The sequence below is a fragment of the Varanus komodoensis genome, unplaced genomic scaffold (genome assembly GCF_004798865.1).
Source record: "Varanus komodoensis strain SLA01 unplaced genomic scaffold, ASM479886v1 scaffold4, whole genome shotgun sequence".
Lineage (NCBI taxonomy): Eukaryota > Metazoa > Chordata > Lepidosauria > Squamata > Varanidae > Varanus > Varanus komodoensis.
Genome location: NW_025335941.1, coordinates 53,518,650 through 53,536,013, shown reverse-complemented (window position 1 = coordinate 53,536,013; position 17,364 = coordinate 53,518,650). Strand labels below are relative to the sequence as shown.

The following is a 17,364-nucleotide window of genomic DNA, read 5'->3' as shown; positions in this document are numbered from 1 at the left end:
TTACTTTCCTCCCCAGCCTTGAAACTCCCCCTTTGTCCCTCCCCAAAGTCATTTTCTCAACCTTGGAATGCAGCTATAGAGGAGAGTCATTGAGTTCCAATTCCCAGCTCAAATCTGGAAATATGAACAATCCTCTGACCATTTAGACAACACTGAGGGTTCACTCCTCAGCTCAGAATGCACATGAAATAAATCACAGGACTGAATGCATCTTTTTGCCCTTCATACGGGCCTGCAAAAAGTGAGGCCATTCATCCAGTTCCTTTCTAGGAGCTGCACCAACAACTAGGTCAGGGAAACCCCAGAGCCAGTTTGAATGACATCACTGAGGGTGCTGAGGGCAGCCCTTGGCTAAGCAAAGTGTCTGCCACTGTGCCAAGCAAAAGGCAAGGCGTGAGCCGCAAGAGGCAACTGCTGTGCGCATCGGCACAGGCAAGGAAGCAAGAATCAGGGGCTGCCTTTGGATCATAAGCAATAGGTGGGCCTGCAGTGCATTGTTAACTGTTCTCCTCCTGCATTCGAGGCACCTACCTCCAAGAACCATGCCGGCTTGGCAGCACTTCCTCAAGCGGCAAGCAGGGCAGTTCTTCCGACGGATTTTATCCACAATGCAGTCATTCCGGCCAGCACATAAATAGTTATGTTGACCTGCAAGAAAGAAACAAAGAGGAAATGGATACTATGCCACGAAGCCATTTAACGCTCAGCTTGAACAACTAGTCAGAACCGGAGCATTTTCCAGCCCAAGTTCAGAAGTTCAAAATCCCATTGATTCCTGCAGGAAAGAAACCAGTAACATACTTGGCACTCTTACCAAAATTAATGGGATATACATTAAAATCCTATGCAAGCTCAGTCAGAAGGAAGTCCCACTGACTGAGTTCAGTGTTGCTTACACCTAAGAAAGGAATGTCTCAGTGAACTCATAAAGCATCTCTCTTAGGCACTCTCCAAGAACATAGATTATAAAATCCATAGAAAGAAAGAAAAAAAAAGCAGAAGGGTTAAAGAAAAGAAAAACGCAAGGAGGTAAGAATTTCTGTCCATCCAAAGGTGCAATTCAGTGGTAAACACATGGGTTGATTGTAGCATCACCAAGAAAGTCAGGAAACATCCTGGAAAGCTGCTACCAGCCAGAGTCAACAATGCAGGTCTAGCTGGACCAAGGGTCTGAGTCAGTATGAGCCAGCTTCCTATGTTTCTGCAATTACAAGTCCCTCCCCACCTCCACGCTGCCCTAAAATCATTTCCCCCACCCTGCAAACTGTTTCACCCCTCCCCTTTTGTTTCACTTGGGGGGGGGGAGGAGTGCATCAGTCCCCAGATGCAGCCAGACTTGCAAACTGAAAGGAAGGGGGACCAGTCCTAAATTAATTGTACCCCACATTATGATACAAAACATGAACACAATCTCTAATGGAAAGGATTAATCAACTTCAATCGCACCCTTCCAATCCTTTTTATTTATTTATTCATTTGTTTGTTTGTTTAATTTTGGGGGGTGAGGATGGCAGGTGTAAAAGAGCTATGCCTGATATATCCTTTTGCCTGCAAGCTCAACAGTAATTTCTCCAAGAACTGGAGGGTATATTTATTCTGGAAACAAACCAGGTATTACCAAAATTAAATCCTCTTTAGTTACTGCTGCTTCTTCTCAGCTGGGTAGTGAAATATATCTTGGTAGTGGCTTTATCAGCTACAGTATGCAAGGGCTTGTTTTTTTGCTTTTCTTTTATGAAACAAAGCTTTGGAGGCTAACGGTGCAGCCTTTAAACAGACCAGTCTCTGTTTTCCTTGCATTGGGTCATATTAAAACAGGAACAAACCAATCTGTTCCTGTTTAACATGACTCAATAGATGAGAAACTGGTATCTTATGGACTTTAACAATGCAAGGGTCACCATGACATTAGCAAAGTGTTATTACGATCAGTCAGTTGTTATTGGTGAACTGCTCTGCTATGGACGTAGACCTTGGGTGTATTTTTGAACAGATCCTTTGCAGCAAACACTTGCCCACGTTGCAAAGGGAGAGAGCTATGTTTAACTATGGCAGCAAAAAGACGTAAATCTGCACAAAAGGCAGACCTTTATTTGTGATTACTAACATTTTAATGACAGCATGGTGTAGGGTGATTTTAAATGATTATTTAAGGCCAGTCATTAACTATCAGCCTAACCTCTCCCACAGCATTGCTGTGAGGTCAAAATGCAGAGATGGGGATCCCAACGGAGGTGCTTTTCTTGAGAGTCTTTCACTGAGCAGGGCCTTATTGGTCCCATCCAACCCTACTATTCCATGAGTCTATGAAACTTGCAGTGCTTCAGCCTTCCCTGAGCTGGTGCCCTCCAGAGAGGTTCACACTGTAACTTCCATCATCCCCTACCAACATGGGGAAGGAAGGTGTAGGATGGGAGCTGTAATGCAACACATTCAGTTGGAAAAAGCTGCAATAAATAAATACTTAGTTCCCAAAGGTATATTCCCAAGGTAGGGGACATGAAACTAAACAATCTTAATCTAGTTGGAGAGGGATCCCATCCATATTGAAAACATGCAAGAAGCAAACACCTACCCTTGGAGAAGAGGTCAGGTTATGCATCCAGATGTTCCATGTGGTGCAACACGTTACTGGAGTGGACCACTTCAGACTGTAGATGGGGCATCATATTCAAACTGTCTTAAAAAAAATTCTCTCTGCATACACATAAATTATCCTGCAGGGAGAAATTTCTAACCTAACTTTCTCTGATGTGGCAATTCTGAATGTTCAGAGAGTATATTTTCAGAAAGGAATACCCAAAAGGCTGTCTCAAGTACCACTGCGGCCTCAAGTGGTATATTCTGGCAACACAATATCACATGAGGATCTGGACTGTATCCTTTGTCTCCCCAGATCCTCTTTGCAAACACAGCAAACTCTTTGCAACAGTAATTTAGACTGCAGTCTTGTATATACTCACTTGCTAGTAAGTCCTACTCAACTCAGTGAGCCTTACTTCTGAATGAAAATGAATGAGACTGCACTCTGCAGTGTCTGTGCTGCATTAGATCTCATTTGGAATAAATTAGTAAGAAATTATTTCTTCCATTTAGATGTTAATTTTAAAGTGCTCTTTTTAGCCCCTGCAGACATCTACATGAACAACTTGAATAGGGTTGAGATAAACATGCATTAAAAATCTTGAGCTAAATATTTGTACTTCTGGACTGCAAAAACTAGGAGATGTTGTCAGTTGCTTGACCCTTGCATCTGAATTCCACTATCTCTCTGAAGGACAAAATGCATGACTAATAGAAGGAAAATATGCAAGACATTTGCCTAAATTCAGAATTAGGAAACAATATTGATCTGGCCAAAAACCATCTGTACAGTTTTTGTAGCCTGAATATGTTGTTATATTCCATCCATTCATCCATCTATCTATTCTGGCTGAACTCTAACTGGGATTAGTTTGAAACATATGTACACAATACAGTTATTCCAATATTCTGGTATTGTTCCTGGTTGTGTTCTGAATTCCATGGAACAGTTCCTTTTAAGGATTGCCACTAGACACCTACTTTGTTTAGGGTATGATCTTATGCATGTATAGACAGAAAAAAGACCTACAATCCCTAACATGTAGGCCATCTGAAAATGAAGGTTCAATTCTATAAGCAAAGCAAACAAAACTGAGCTAAATTAACCAATGGATGAGTCTGTTGCCTAGCACACAATCCAGTAACCCATGGTTTCAGATTCTGATTTGAAAGTAGAATTAAATCATCATTTATGGCTTGGATGTCATGTGAATGTGATTTAAGAAGCCAGTATAGGGTCATACATGCAAGGAGAAGAGAGAAAGGAAGAGTCCATGGCTCATTGTCAAGTAGACAACCCACAGCTTCAGATGCTGGTTGGTAAGTAGAAATTAAACCACAGTTTCCCATTTTGGATGTCACAATAGACTGCGATTTAACAAGCAAAACAAATCAGAGGGTGCATTCTCCATCCAATGAACTATAACCCAATTAACCAGGCTAGTATGAAAATACAGTTTGCATTGTAAGATAATGTATTCATTATACAGACATGTTTGAACAAGTTTCAGAAAACACAAGTAAGCTAAGAGATCATATTCCATACTATTCCTACATCTGACAACAGTTAAAAACACCTTCTTTAAGGGTAGAGATACAGTACGTCTGATTAAAGCTTTCAAAGGTGGTTACAGCAACAGTCAGATGAAAGCTGAATTGCCCCAGTGGCAAGGATGCAACAGTAATATATCACTGTATTGGGAAATCCACTTTAATAAGGCCCTATTCTTTCCGAGCAGCATGACTGATGGCTTGTACTTGGAGAATTAGGAAGACTGATGAAGGAATGCAATCTGAACATACTAACCAATATAAGCTTTGGGTTAAAGCACAGGCATTCACACATTCATGCACACAAAATGCCAGGACCAAGTCCTGCCACTGTTTAAACCTGAGATGGGGAACCTCTGACCTTCAGGCCAGATGTGGCCCCAGAGATCCTCCATCCAACATGCAAGCTTCTTCTGTTGGTCTCATCCATTTTCCCTCTACCTCAAGGGGCCAAAGGGAACTCCTAATAATTTATTTTTAATGCATCTGTTGTGAGTATTGGAGCTCAGGCAAGGAGCTCTCTTGGTGAGACCACCAACAGCGTGAAACAACTGTTCAGAAACCTCTCTCCCACCTTTCCTCAAAGAAAAACTACATGTTCTTCAAATCCCAACTGGGTTATTTAACTCAGTGTCAGTGTGCATGGCCCAATTTGTATTGAAAGCATGGCACTCCAAGAAGTTCTCCAAGTCCAACAGATACAATCACACTGCAAGAACATTCTGCTTGGAATTGTTTTTGCAAGACCCTGTACTCCTTTAGCTCTATACATTATGCCCAGATCCTTTCCACATTGTGGCAAAGTGGGGCAGGATTTTCTGCTGTCATCACACAGATGTTTTCACATATCAAGCAAGCACTGCAAGCTTCTTTTTGGAAAACAGGGCAAGAATTGCATGAGCCGAGTTGCTTAAATAATGGCGCACCCACTTGTTACACAAAGCCCTATCATATGCTGGAAGGTGGGGCTTCTTATACTTCCACCACACGAAAAGAGGGACTGACAAACGTAGGCTGTAAATCAGAACTTACACAGATGAAAGCTTGCATCATGTGTGAAATGGCAGCATTTATCATTTGGTGGACAGCAATATGAAACATGAGAATCCAATGCTTTGGATTCATTTCAGATCAAGGAAGCTCCAGAAAGGAGGCCTCACTAGAGCTGCTTTCACTGACTGACCAAGACTGGGAGCCATGAAGAAGACTTTCCGGGGCTGCTGTATCTATTCTAGAAATGCTGGAACTGATAACAGCATGACCTTATAGAGGCAGTGTATTATAGTGGTTAGTCCCAACCTGGCCATGAAACTCACAGAGTGACTTTAGGCAAATCACTCACTGCCAGCCTAACCTACCTCACGGGGTTATTGCTGTGAAGATAAAATGCAGTGGACTGCAGAACCTGCCTCAGATTCTCCACAACAGGAAAAAGGCAGAATATATATATACAATGCAAAGAGGGAGAAGAAAACACTTTCCTACAACTTGCAAGGGCATGAGGACTTTGACCAACAAGAACTCTCCCAGGTTCTCTATCTTAGTAAGCTAGGGAGAAGGAGGCATGAAGAGAAATTGTGGCAGGTACTGAAACTGAGGATTCCCCAAATCATTTCTGCACAGTCTTGACCATTGCTAAAAATAAGCAATGGTCTGGCTCACATTCAAGGGGAAGGAAATAGCACTTCGATTTAAAGAAGCAAGGTGTTAAAAGATTTCTAAATGTAAATAAGAATACAAATCAAAAATAGTCACACATGGGGTTCCAGCTGGGCTTAGTGAATACTAAGCTGGAAACCTGGGGCTGTGTTTTTCCAACAGCTACAATATGCTGTGCTCCAAAAGGCAGATTATTGCTCTGCTACCCAGTCCAGGTTAGTGCCACATAGTAAACAATGTATCTGTCTAACTTAAACCACAGCCTCTATGGTGCATGCAAAGGTAAAGAGCAGGCAAGCAAAATCAAATTAACAGCTGATATAACTTGAGCAAACAGAGCAGGAGGTTTGGCAAATAACTGGATTAACTGTAGAAACAAACCAGATTAAGGCAGCATTAATCACAAGACACATGGCAATTCTGCTTCAAAAGTAGGTGACCCTGGGATCCAGAAATTTATTTTCTGTAGAAAAAGTGCCAGGGATCCAGCCCTGCCTAATCCTCATACATAATCTTATAGTGTGCATCTGGCTGTGTTATTGTTGGTCAAGTTGGTCAGGATGGGATGAAAGGGAAACCTGTACATAGCCAAAATTTTATCACTATTATAATTGGTACCATTGTGATTGCTATTATTGCTAGCTCTATCTTTATTTAAAATGCTAAATAGTTTGGGATGAGTTATCGGATGAACTGGATGCACCTCTACAAAACTATCTAAGTCTTATACCTGGCCTTAGAAGTCCTGCTTGTGTTAATAGGCCTTAACATCAGGCATATTAAGCCAGCAGTCATAGACCCTTGTTTGATGCAGTGCCTTCCCTAAGTTGCTAGCATGACCACAACCTTCCAATTCTTAATATGAGCCTTGAAGGTCAGCTAATTCCAAGCTGCTTTTAACCAATCCTTGGCATGCTCTATGCTGAATTATACTAGATTATTTATTTGTGTGTGTGTGTTGGATTGCAAGAACTGACTTGCAAGAGTTCACCAGAATTCTGTGTACAAATTTGAAAATAAACAAATAAATATTTCTCTGCATATTCTGAAAGAGCTTTCAGAGCTAAGACCAGTTCAATATTATTTCCTTCTAGACTTATGGCACTTTGAAGACTAATGAATTTACCGCAGCAGAATCTTTCATAGAATGAAGTTCATCAGACTTTAGTCCCTGAGAACTTCTGCCATAATAAGTATTTTTAAAGTTACCACAAAACTCTTGCTTTTGCTGCAACACACTTAACATATTTCTGAGAGCACTGATCTCAAATCTTTTCCAGAGATACAAAGGTATCAAATTCTGGTATAGTCAATGGTCACAGGATCACTTGGTAACATGAGCTCTGAGCCTGAGTTCTAAAGATAGTACCAGCACTAAGAAAATACTTCAACATAGCAGCTCTCCAAGCAAGAGCCATAATGTTCGCAAACTTCTTGTCATCGTGAAGATCCAAATGACTGCACAGCAAGCCACCAAACCAATCATGGACTCCCTTTTTTCCAGTACTGGGGTCACCTTGATCAGCTCTTATCCCCAGGAGCCATTCCAGCATGCTTCTCAGAAGAAGAGGACAAGCACATCCATTCTATGGCCTTTCCAGAAGGCCACCCTCGTGAGGGATCCCCCTCCCTCAGCTGCATCTCCAGGAGCCGGTCCAGCCAGTTGTAACACAGGAAGTCAAGAGGGAAAGCAGGGCGGTTCCACCAGCCCTGCCAAAACTTAATTTTTCCCTCTTCTCATCCCAAATGTCTTGTGGATCGTGGCTTTTTAGATCCCCGACTTCCACTGATTATATTGTAATATTACAATATAATATAATAGCTATAGCTATAATAGCTATATAATATAATAGCTATAGCATGAGAGAGAATTATAATATAATAGCTATAGCATGAGAGAGAATTATTTTAAATACACAAATAAATGTGTTCCACAGTGAATCCCATGGAGGTACCCTGTGAGATTCAACACTCAAACCACCATGCCATGCTGGCTTTCTGGTTGTAGCTCACAACTTCTGGAGTGCACCATGTTGGGGAAAGTTGGTCTGCACTGGTAATCTTCGATTTACAGGGGAGTGCTCACTGCATAGTTCCTTAAGGATTTTTGTTTTATCCATGCTGGCTGGGATCTGCTGGAAGCTGCATGCCCTTTTTATGTTTCCTGATTCATATTAAGACCAAGGCATGCTGGGTGTGAGGGGTTATTATTATTATTACATTTTTATACTGCCCATAGCCAAAGGTCTCTAGGCAGTTGACAGCAATAATCATAGAATCATACACTCAAGTCATCCATCCCACTTCTGCCCAGGCCTGATCTTGCTTAGCTTCCAAGATTAGGCAGGATCAGGCACTTCAGGCTACATCCATTTTGTCCTGACATTCCACACCACCCTCATCTGAGTAGGGGATTTTAAATATGAAGATGATGAAGAAGAAGACAAAGAAGACAATGAAGACGAAGAAGAAGAGGAGGAGGAGGAGGTGGTAGAGGAGGAGGTTCATCATCATCGCTACCATAATCCTCACTGGAATCAACAGACTTTTTTTTCTTTTCTTAATTCCTCTCATGGGATTAACATGACTGGTGAGGTCCCACCCTCCTACATTCCTAGCCATCCCTATCACAATTACCACATCCTGCGATAGCCCCTTCCCCCATATTCAGGGTTCAGCCATTAGAAAAAATATTTGTGTTGTTTTGCTCATACATAAGTGCATGAATTAAAAAATAAGCTTTACTTTCACTTTTTGTTTGATTTACTAAAATGTAACTATTGATAAAAGTGAGCAGTGTTGCAAAGAAACTATGTCTCATTTAAGAGCAGTTTTCAGTAAAGCCACTGGAGTAGGAAGGAAGCAAGGAAATAATTCCAGAAACAACTCATTAGAAGGAACCATTTCAGTCATGCCAATGCCCTGTGGAAGCAGCAATCACTTTAAATTGCAACAAACAAAGAGAACTTGTTGAAGGCTGCAATCTTAAAATGAACTTTTCGAAATTGAATGGCACTTACTTCTCAGTCAAAATACCAATGATCTTGCCAGGCAGACAGATACTGCAAGATGTTTCTGGGCAATACAGCACAACATTAGATGCTATGGAGAACCAAAGTTTTAATTTCCTGCTGATCACAGACGACAAATGACTCCACCATAAGAAAAGCCCAGAGTATTCAAAGATCAGATCTATATACTTGAGGTGGGGGGAAAACTTTGTTAAAACAGCACATGGAGAAAATGGGGAAGAAGAACCAAAAAGGGGTCCAATACCATTATTGTTATTATTTTATTTCTGTACCACCCAATAACTTAAACTGTCTGAGTGGTTTTCAAATGGCACATAAAATACAGTCGAAATATAAAAGTACAGATGTCATAAAAAATGCACAACAAAATTTAAAAGACATTTAAAACCCCATTAAAAAAACTACACTACCTAACACAAATTAAACCACAAGACCTGTTAGACAGCTGACATAATGCCACAATATACTGTTTAAAGCTGATTAAACTCCCAATCAGAGGACAGTCCTAACTTGGTACTGGAAAGATGATAAAGTTGGTGCCAGGCAGGTCTCAGTGGGGACCTTTTTCCGGTCAAGGTCCCTTGTTGAAGGAGTCCACATTGTTAAGGGAAATCCAGGGTTTTACCAAAATCTATATGTGAACTTGAGTCTGCTTCAGTGCTGTACCGTTTGGCCAGGTACAGTGTTTGGCTTGCCCTGCCCTTTCTCCCTCTTGCAGTTTCCTTTCTAACGCAGAGTCCTCCATTTGCCTTCCCATCTCCCTTCTCTCTCTCCTGGACCATTCCCACTTCTCTTTTCCATTTTTCTGCTTCTTCTGCCTGCTCCTTGCTAGGACCTTCGTGGGCACTGGCACTGACTTGGATCAGAACAACTCAGCCAATGAGAGGAAGAAGGCAAGCGTCTCTGTGACAGACAGGCAGCCGCTCCACAGCTACCAGATCTGTTAGTCTTAATGCATAACAATACAGATGAAGGCAAGATCCACCTGCATGGAAAAACTGATAGGCGAGATGCAGGAACTAGTTTTGCTTGCAAATTCATTTCTATGCGCAGATTCTACCTGCAGCACTTATCTTACTATAGTTAAAAATAAAAATAAAATAACACCGCAGTCTACACAGTGGAAGGAGGATGGCAAGCAATGGGAGGTTTCGTCTCGAAAACATAGCTGTGTGCTTCAATTACAACCCATCCAATGCTCACTGAAATTCTGTAGCGTGCATTTTAGTGCACTCTAGCTAGATGGATACAGTGCTGGTTCTAACTCACAGCCATCATCAGTAATGGTCCTATTGCATAAATACAATCTATTGAAAAAACAGCCTCGAAACAAAACAGGAGGCAATTACTATTTCCTGTAATAGGAATTTGTGGCACCTAATTCTTCAAAAATCAAATAATAGCCCAGGCAGTTGTACCTTCTACCCTTCCTAAAATACCCTCCATGTGCTACAGTTAGCATTGTCCCAGTCTAGTTTTGACTGGGTTTCTCTATTTGGGTTTCTCTATTTGTTTTCTTCTATTTCCTCTCCTCCCTTTCTATTTATGGGAACTACTGGAATGAAGGATAGGGAAATGTGGACTGGGTACATGTGAAGTGCTAGAAGGTGGGATTGACCCAGGCTAAAACTATTATTCCCACTGTATGCCTGTTGCATAAAATTCCATATTTAAATACTAAATGGGGCATTATGGGAAATTACGTGTTTCTGGGCCATACAGGATGGCAACAGGGACTGCTGGTGTGGTATTGGTGATCAGAGTTGGACAGGGACTGGGAAGTCCAGGTTCTAGTTCCCATTCAGCCATGAAGCAAATTTGGTACCTTCGGCCAGTCAGTGACTCTCAGCCTAACCCACCTCACAGGGTAGTTGTGTGGGTAAAATGGAGAGGAGGAGGTATATGTAAGCCGTCTTGGGTTTCTTGCAGGGAAAAAGGTGGGCTAGGAATATAATAAATAAATAAAGGCAATCCTACACACATAGATATCTGGAAGAAGCAAGCACAGAGGGACTTCTTTCTGGTGAAATATGCAAAATAAGCAGCACTCAGGGAAGGACGTGACATGATAGAAGGGCCCTGCACATGCTGGGGAGGCCCAAACTTGCCCTGCTCACCTACTATGAAAAAGAAAGTGATCACATTGGAGTGGTAAAGACGCAGATATGAATGCTCTTAGTTGACTGCAGGGACAGCAACAGGTGGCCTTCCAGAGATGGTTGGACTGCAACCATCATCAGCCCACTACAGTGGCAATGTGGGCTAAGGCTGATGGGAGTTGTAGTCCAACATATCCTGGAGGGACATGTGTTGTCTACCCTGTTGTACTGCAGTTGAAAATCAGAAGAGCTGCTTCAGTACAAAGTATGGACCATGTAGAATTTCTCAGAAACAGATGAGCAAAAGGTTCAAATGGCTGGCTTCCAAAAGACACAAAAAACTGGAGTAGTTTTAAGAAGGGTATATATTCATGTACAGACACTGCAAGAAAACCCATTTAAATAAAATAAATGAATGCGTAAGGACTCACAAGCTTGTTTTCACAACAACCTCCATTCATGCATTTGCAGCCTCATATCTAGACCAAGGCTCTCAACAACATGCATGTCCTTGAGAGCTATTTGGAAGCTAAGGCAGAATGGGTGGGTGTTGGTTTAAAGTCAGATGATATCAGAGCATCAATTTCTGTACTCAGCCTGTACCATTTTCTGGGGACAACCCAAGTTTGTTGCTGTGAGTTATGAAGCACCAAATGGTTTGGCCCTGAGATAACAAGCACCTCCTCTTTGTTCCAACACAGTTTGCTGAGAGCACCCCGTTAACAATACCAATGTTATGCCAAGATAGGACGTTCATTCAGGCCTGGCTTGGGGAAACGCTCACTTTTGCAGAAATATTTTTTTCTTCCTTCCTACCAAAAAGAACCCCAAGGAGGACTAAGTGTGCTCAGTGAATGTGGGAGGCTGGCTGATTCTCATGGAGAAAATTTGAAAGCCACAGGGGAGAAACAATGGAATGGAGTACCGTAAAGAAGGAATACTCTGCACTTTATGGGAAGCCGTCATTGTCATAATCATCACCATCACCATCACCATCACCATCAGTATTATTGCTGTTGCTGCTGTATGGGGTGAGGTACCATTTTATGATTTGCTCTCCCTTTTTGCACATTGCTCACCTATTTGCTTCGCTTGGCATTACTCATCCACAGCTTTTGGAGATAAGAAGGGTTGATATCAAAATACTATTTAAATGTACTCCTACCTCTTCAAAATTTGCTTTTGTTCACCACTGATATAGACCATCATGGTTTAACTTTCACATTAACTAGGAGTGATGTATTAATTTAAGCAGTGAGCTTCAAAGGTTGCATCCTTAACACCTACAGTAGCTGTCTTGTAACAACCTAATTTACTCATAACCTAATCAGAAAATACATTTATGACTTAGCGACCTAACTGTCTTACACTAGAATGAGCATTCTTGACAGGTAGTACCCAGGAAATCACTTTACACATGAATTGCATAGCCATATGTTAGCCCAACCCTGGTCACTTAGCTCATCATGTCCTTAATTAAATTCCTGGCAGCCAAATTGTCCCTGCCTTTGGTTCTGTGCATCTTTGCCAACCTGAAGTCCTACACACAATTAAGCTGCTTAAATCTATTTGTTTCAATGGGATTTACACACAGCCATTCTATGCAGGACTGCAGACCACACTAAAATAGGCACAGTTCTGAGTTGTAGTAGGTACTTTGTCCATCTTTTTATGGAAGAAACTTCACCCCACACACATCCATAGTTTTTGTTTCTGTTTAAAACAAAGTTTGGGCAATTTGGTGTGATAGTTGCTAGGAAAGAAATTGTAGATGGGTTTACACAGCATGTCAAGCAGCCCTGCACGGTTGCCAGAGTTTTGCAGGGGATTTTAACATGACCTACTCAGCAGACAATCAAGTGGTTTCTATGCTATCATGGTTTCCATACTGCCTGATCTGTCCTCCTCCTGTTGGCATGTATCCCATCAACCACCACACCTGAAATTCAATCCCAAGGTGCATCATTCCCTGCCTGTGTTTTCTGCTTCCTCCTTGTTGGTTTGTACATAGAGGTTGGATGGCTAGAATGACTCCTGCAGTTGCCACTCTGTGGCAACTCTGTGGTAGTTGCACACCAGCACCATGGAAACCATGTTCTTGAGTTCAGAGAACACAGCAAGCCATGGTGGTACAGAGAAACCATAGAACACACTGTTGTTTCTTATTGTGGTTTCTGAAAATCAAACTTACCATGGTGAAACACCAGAACTGGATTCAGACAATACAACAGACTATCAATGGTAAAAAGCCACCATTGTTGAGTTATCTGAATGCATCCAAACTCTCACAAATGTACATTATAGGTACAACTGAGTGAAAGTGAAGAGCACATGCTTATCTTTTAAATCAGTAAACTTTAGTTATGGTTAGACTGACTGGGTCATGTATGCCTTATTTTGAGATTTCCATTGTTTGGTTCACAAAACTACTAATTTATTGGTTAAGAACAAACCACAGTTTTTTGTTAAATCACAACCAAGCAAATCTGGTTTGTTCAAACAAACACCACCATTTATCAACAGGGTATCAAACCAGGATCAAATTAAGGTTCAATAACCTGGCTTGATAATGAACTATGGTTTAAACAAACTATCATTTGTTCAATTTGGACATAGTAACAAACCTTTGTTTGTTCCTAAATAGGAATGGCAGCTTTAAATATCTTCTCGAATATGAAAACAGGGTCCAAAAACCCATGCCACTTCATGCACATAACAAACCATGGATCGTTGTTACACAGGAACCGGGCTAGTGTTGAAGTAGTGCTGGAACTTGGGGCCATTTAAAATGAATTAGCGGAATGATCAAGCAATATTTTGCAATATATTTGCTGCACTTGTGCTCTGACTTGTTGCTGTATTGTGAATATTAAGGTGAGCTAGACCCACAAATGGAGGTCACCTATTAACTATATCATGGGAGCTGAGGTTCCTCCTTCACACATTCAAACGCCACAGACTGTTTTCCTTGCAAAACATTTTCATTGCCTCCAAAAGCACAAACACCCAGACTGAATCTCTGTGCATGCACAAAGCAGTTTATTTATTTTATTTATTTATTTTTCGATTTATATCCTGCCTTTTTCCTACAAAGGGCTCAAGGCAGCTTACATCATTCTCCTCCTCCATCTTATCCCCACAGCAACCACCCTGTGAGGTAGGCTGGGCTGAGAGTCTGTGACTGGCCCAAAGTCACCCAGTTGGCTCCATGGCTGAGCGGGGACTAGAACCCAGATCGTCTGAGTCCCAGTCCCAGGCTCTTAGCCACTACACCACACTGGCTCCCAGTTTCTTGAAGCCAATCTAGTATTCAGCTCCAGGAACTCTCCTTATTGGCATGCCTAGACCCCTTCAGGAGGGGCCTTCTGAAAATGAGCATATCTTCTCTCTGCATGCCAGTCCTCTAATTGGGCCACTTTCTTCTGCTGAGGTCACGTCATGGGGCCAAGAGTCCTCTAATTGGGCCACTTTCTTCTGCTGAGGTCACGTCATGGGGCCATGGCTGCCTCATCTGTGTCTGAGAAACTCCCCTGCTCCAAGTCTCCTCCCACCAACTGTACAACTTGCCCATTCCCACAGGCTGCCTGCCCACCTGGTGAGTCTAGCCCTGAGATAAGCATCTCTGCTTCCCTCATCTCAGAGTGTCAGCTTGGCCCACACCCCGAGGCTCCTCCCAGTCCTGCTTCACATTCTGATTCTGATTCCACTGAAGTCCAGCCAGCAGACCTTGAGAAGGAGCGCCAAAAGCAGCCATCTCTCTCTCTCTCCCAACATTATAGTTTCGGTTGGTTGTTCTCACAATGAAATCCTATTTAAGCTGTTGCTACTGTTTGTTGTTGCTGCTTAACTTAGGTTCCATTCTGAGAAGGTGAGGGATCACCTTGCCACTGATTCCTTTCCCCGGTTCCTTCCAGTGCTGGCTGAGCCACTGCTGTTCATGTCCGAGCCGTTACCTGAACTTGCGGACACCAGCAGAGCTGCCTCCAGGGGTGCTCCTTGCAGGAGGCAACCCTGCCCCCTGGAGGAATGTGACAAAGCCCCAGAGGCCAAAGTCCCACATCTCTATTTTAAGACAATAATCTAAAATTTACTCCAGTGTAACTTGCAGTGACGTCATGCAAGAGAGCAGAACCAAGCCTTGAGACAAACAGTCAGCCCTAAAAAGATGTAAAGCACAAAGCATCTATACAGATGATTTTCCCATCATGTGCTGAGCACAGCTTTCCAACCTGCACCCCTCCATCTCACCAATCCTAAGCAGCAAGATTAATGACTATGCTGGATGGGGTGACAGAGATGCAATCTAGCACAACTGGAGGGTCCCAGACCACAGAAGACATTGCTGAACGGTAGTTTACAATAATATGCAAAGTCAGGGGTGAACCAAAGCAAGTCTCCAGCTCCCAGGATTCCCCATCCACACAGTCAAGATGAGGTCTGACACTTTCCATCTGCAGTTTGTCATAGCATCTGCAGGAATAAGCTCTCTTTCATGCTAACTATGTTTTATTTTAAACTAGCTAGCCTTAGAGCACAATTTCTGAAAATGGCTTGTTTAAAATATCCATAGTTAACGTAAACTGCAGTTCCCAGTTCAGATGTCACAAGTAGCTGTGATTAACTAAATGACACTGAATGCATTCACACTCCTCTTCTAGGTCGTGTGGGAAAAAGACAGTGAGAGTATGTGAGCCCAATGATCGATAGTCAGACATAATGCACAAAAGCCTGACTGAAGACAGCATGTCAAAGCAGTCAACAAAATGACTGTAAAATGCCAATCCCATGTCACAACCATTTACAAAGTGAAAGGTTGATGTAAGAGCAACAAAAGAGTCTTGGAGAACCACAAAAAAAATACAGTGTGTGTTTTTGGAGATTGCAGTTCAAGCTTCCTCTTCTTTTTGCATGTTATTGTACACATTTACTCTGAAGTCAAACTCACTAACCTTCTTCCCCAGCAAACATTTCAACCACTGGAGCTTCTGTTGTTAAAAAACCATTTCTAACGTTTCATTTAGATCTAAAGATTAAAAAAAATTCAGGAAGGTAACCGCGCTGTGTATATTTTGATATACAGCTTTGAGGAAACCAGTGCAGCTCATATGAGCTAGGTATTTGTTTAGGAACACAAACATAAGTTTTCAAATCAAGTTTGTACTTGGACCAAACTTGTATTCAAATCAAATTTGCATATATTTGCATCTGAACATAAAGCTTATTTCTGAAATCAGAGGCATACCTTCCAAGTTTTCAGATGACCCCTGCATATGCAAGGTCACAAACGCCATGTTAGAAGAGGCAGACGCCCTGTGAATAAACGGGGAAACCTCTTCTGAAATGGTGCTAACCATCTGCAGACTTCATAGGAAAGTGCACTAAAAATAAATGTCAAAACTCTCTGGTCTGATTAATAGGGTGCGCCTCTTTAATCAAGTCAGAGTTTTCTCATCAGTTGATCTAACCGATTAATCATTAAGAACTGCTGTAACCCACATGCTATATATACACAGTTGGTTCTTCATCAGCATTTTCTAAAGGAAAGCACCCTGGAAGCAACCGAACAAGATGCTTTCATATTTGATTGTTACAAAGAAAGCAATCCAGTTCTGTAAATTAAATGTTGGCATATATTTTCTCAAACACCCCTCAACTCCGAGCTAACAAGCCATTGTACATAACATTAAAGACTTAAAGCAATCTGGTGAATATTAGACAAGAAAAGCTACAGTGCTGTACCTTCCATGGCTCTCTTGAAGAAGACTTTGCAGCTTCCACAGGTGAGGACTCCATAGTGACAGCCAGAAGCTTCATCGCCACAGATAAGGCAAATCTTCTGGGGCAAAGATTCAAAGCCATATTGAGCGCTCTGGCCAGCTTCTGTATCAGACCTGAAGAAAGCAGGCAAGACGTGAAGCATCAACACAGAAGGCTTCCTGCCATGACAGAAGAAATGGCACACAAAACTTTATGAAGGAAAATTAACCCTCCCAAATAGAAATGTCAGAAAAACCTGTGAACTTTACCAGCCGTGAAGCTGTGCTCCCCCAGCACGACTGTGAAAGGAAGGCGTATCAGGCATGCGCACGAGCTGGCGCTGATGAAGCATCAGCAAATCTGTCTTTTCACAAGGGTGAAAAGGCCACCCCACTTCCATCACGTAAGAAGTAGAGGAAAGCCCCAAATTGGGAGAAAAATCACCCAAAAGGTGCGAGGAGGTGAAAGACCATAATTTAAAGGAACAATTCTATCACTGCATCAGTCCTGGCCCTAGAATTCTACTAAAGCGCCTGGAAAAGCCTTTGCCTTCTGCAGCTTGTGTTTGGTATATGCAGAAAATACATGCAATTTGCTAAGCACAGTTCTAACGGATGACTAGTTTTGACATGCAAGAGATCAATATGGCAAAATCATAAACCAGCAATTTATGGTGGGTGGAC

At 42.1% G+C, this 17,364-nt stretch overlaps 1 protein-coding gene across 1 annotated transcript in view; it reads right to left on the bottom strand.

Moving 5' to 3' along the window:
• PGR (progesterone receptor) overlaps positions 1 to 17,073 on the bottom strand; it is a 54,542-nt gene extending 37,469 nt beyond the window's left edge. Inside the window, exons 1-2 of the mRNA XM_044442175.1 lie at positions 16,664 to 17,073; positions 532 to 648 (exon numbers count right to left, since the gene is read on the bottom strand). Coding sequence (XP_044298110.1) covers positions 532 to 648; positions 16,664 to 16,844 — 298 coding nt within the window. The 5' untranslated portion in view covers positions 16,845 to 17,073. The remainder of the gene's footprint in view (positions 1 to 531; positions 649 to 16,663) is intronic.
• Between the last annotated feature and the right edge of the window lie 291 nt (positions 17,074 to 17,364).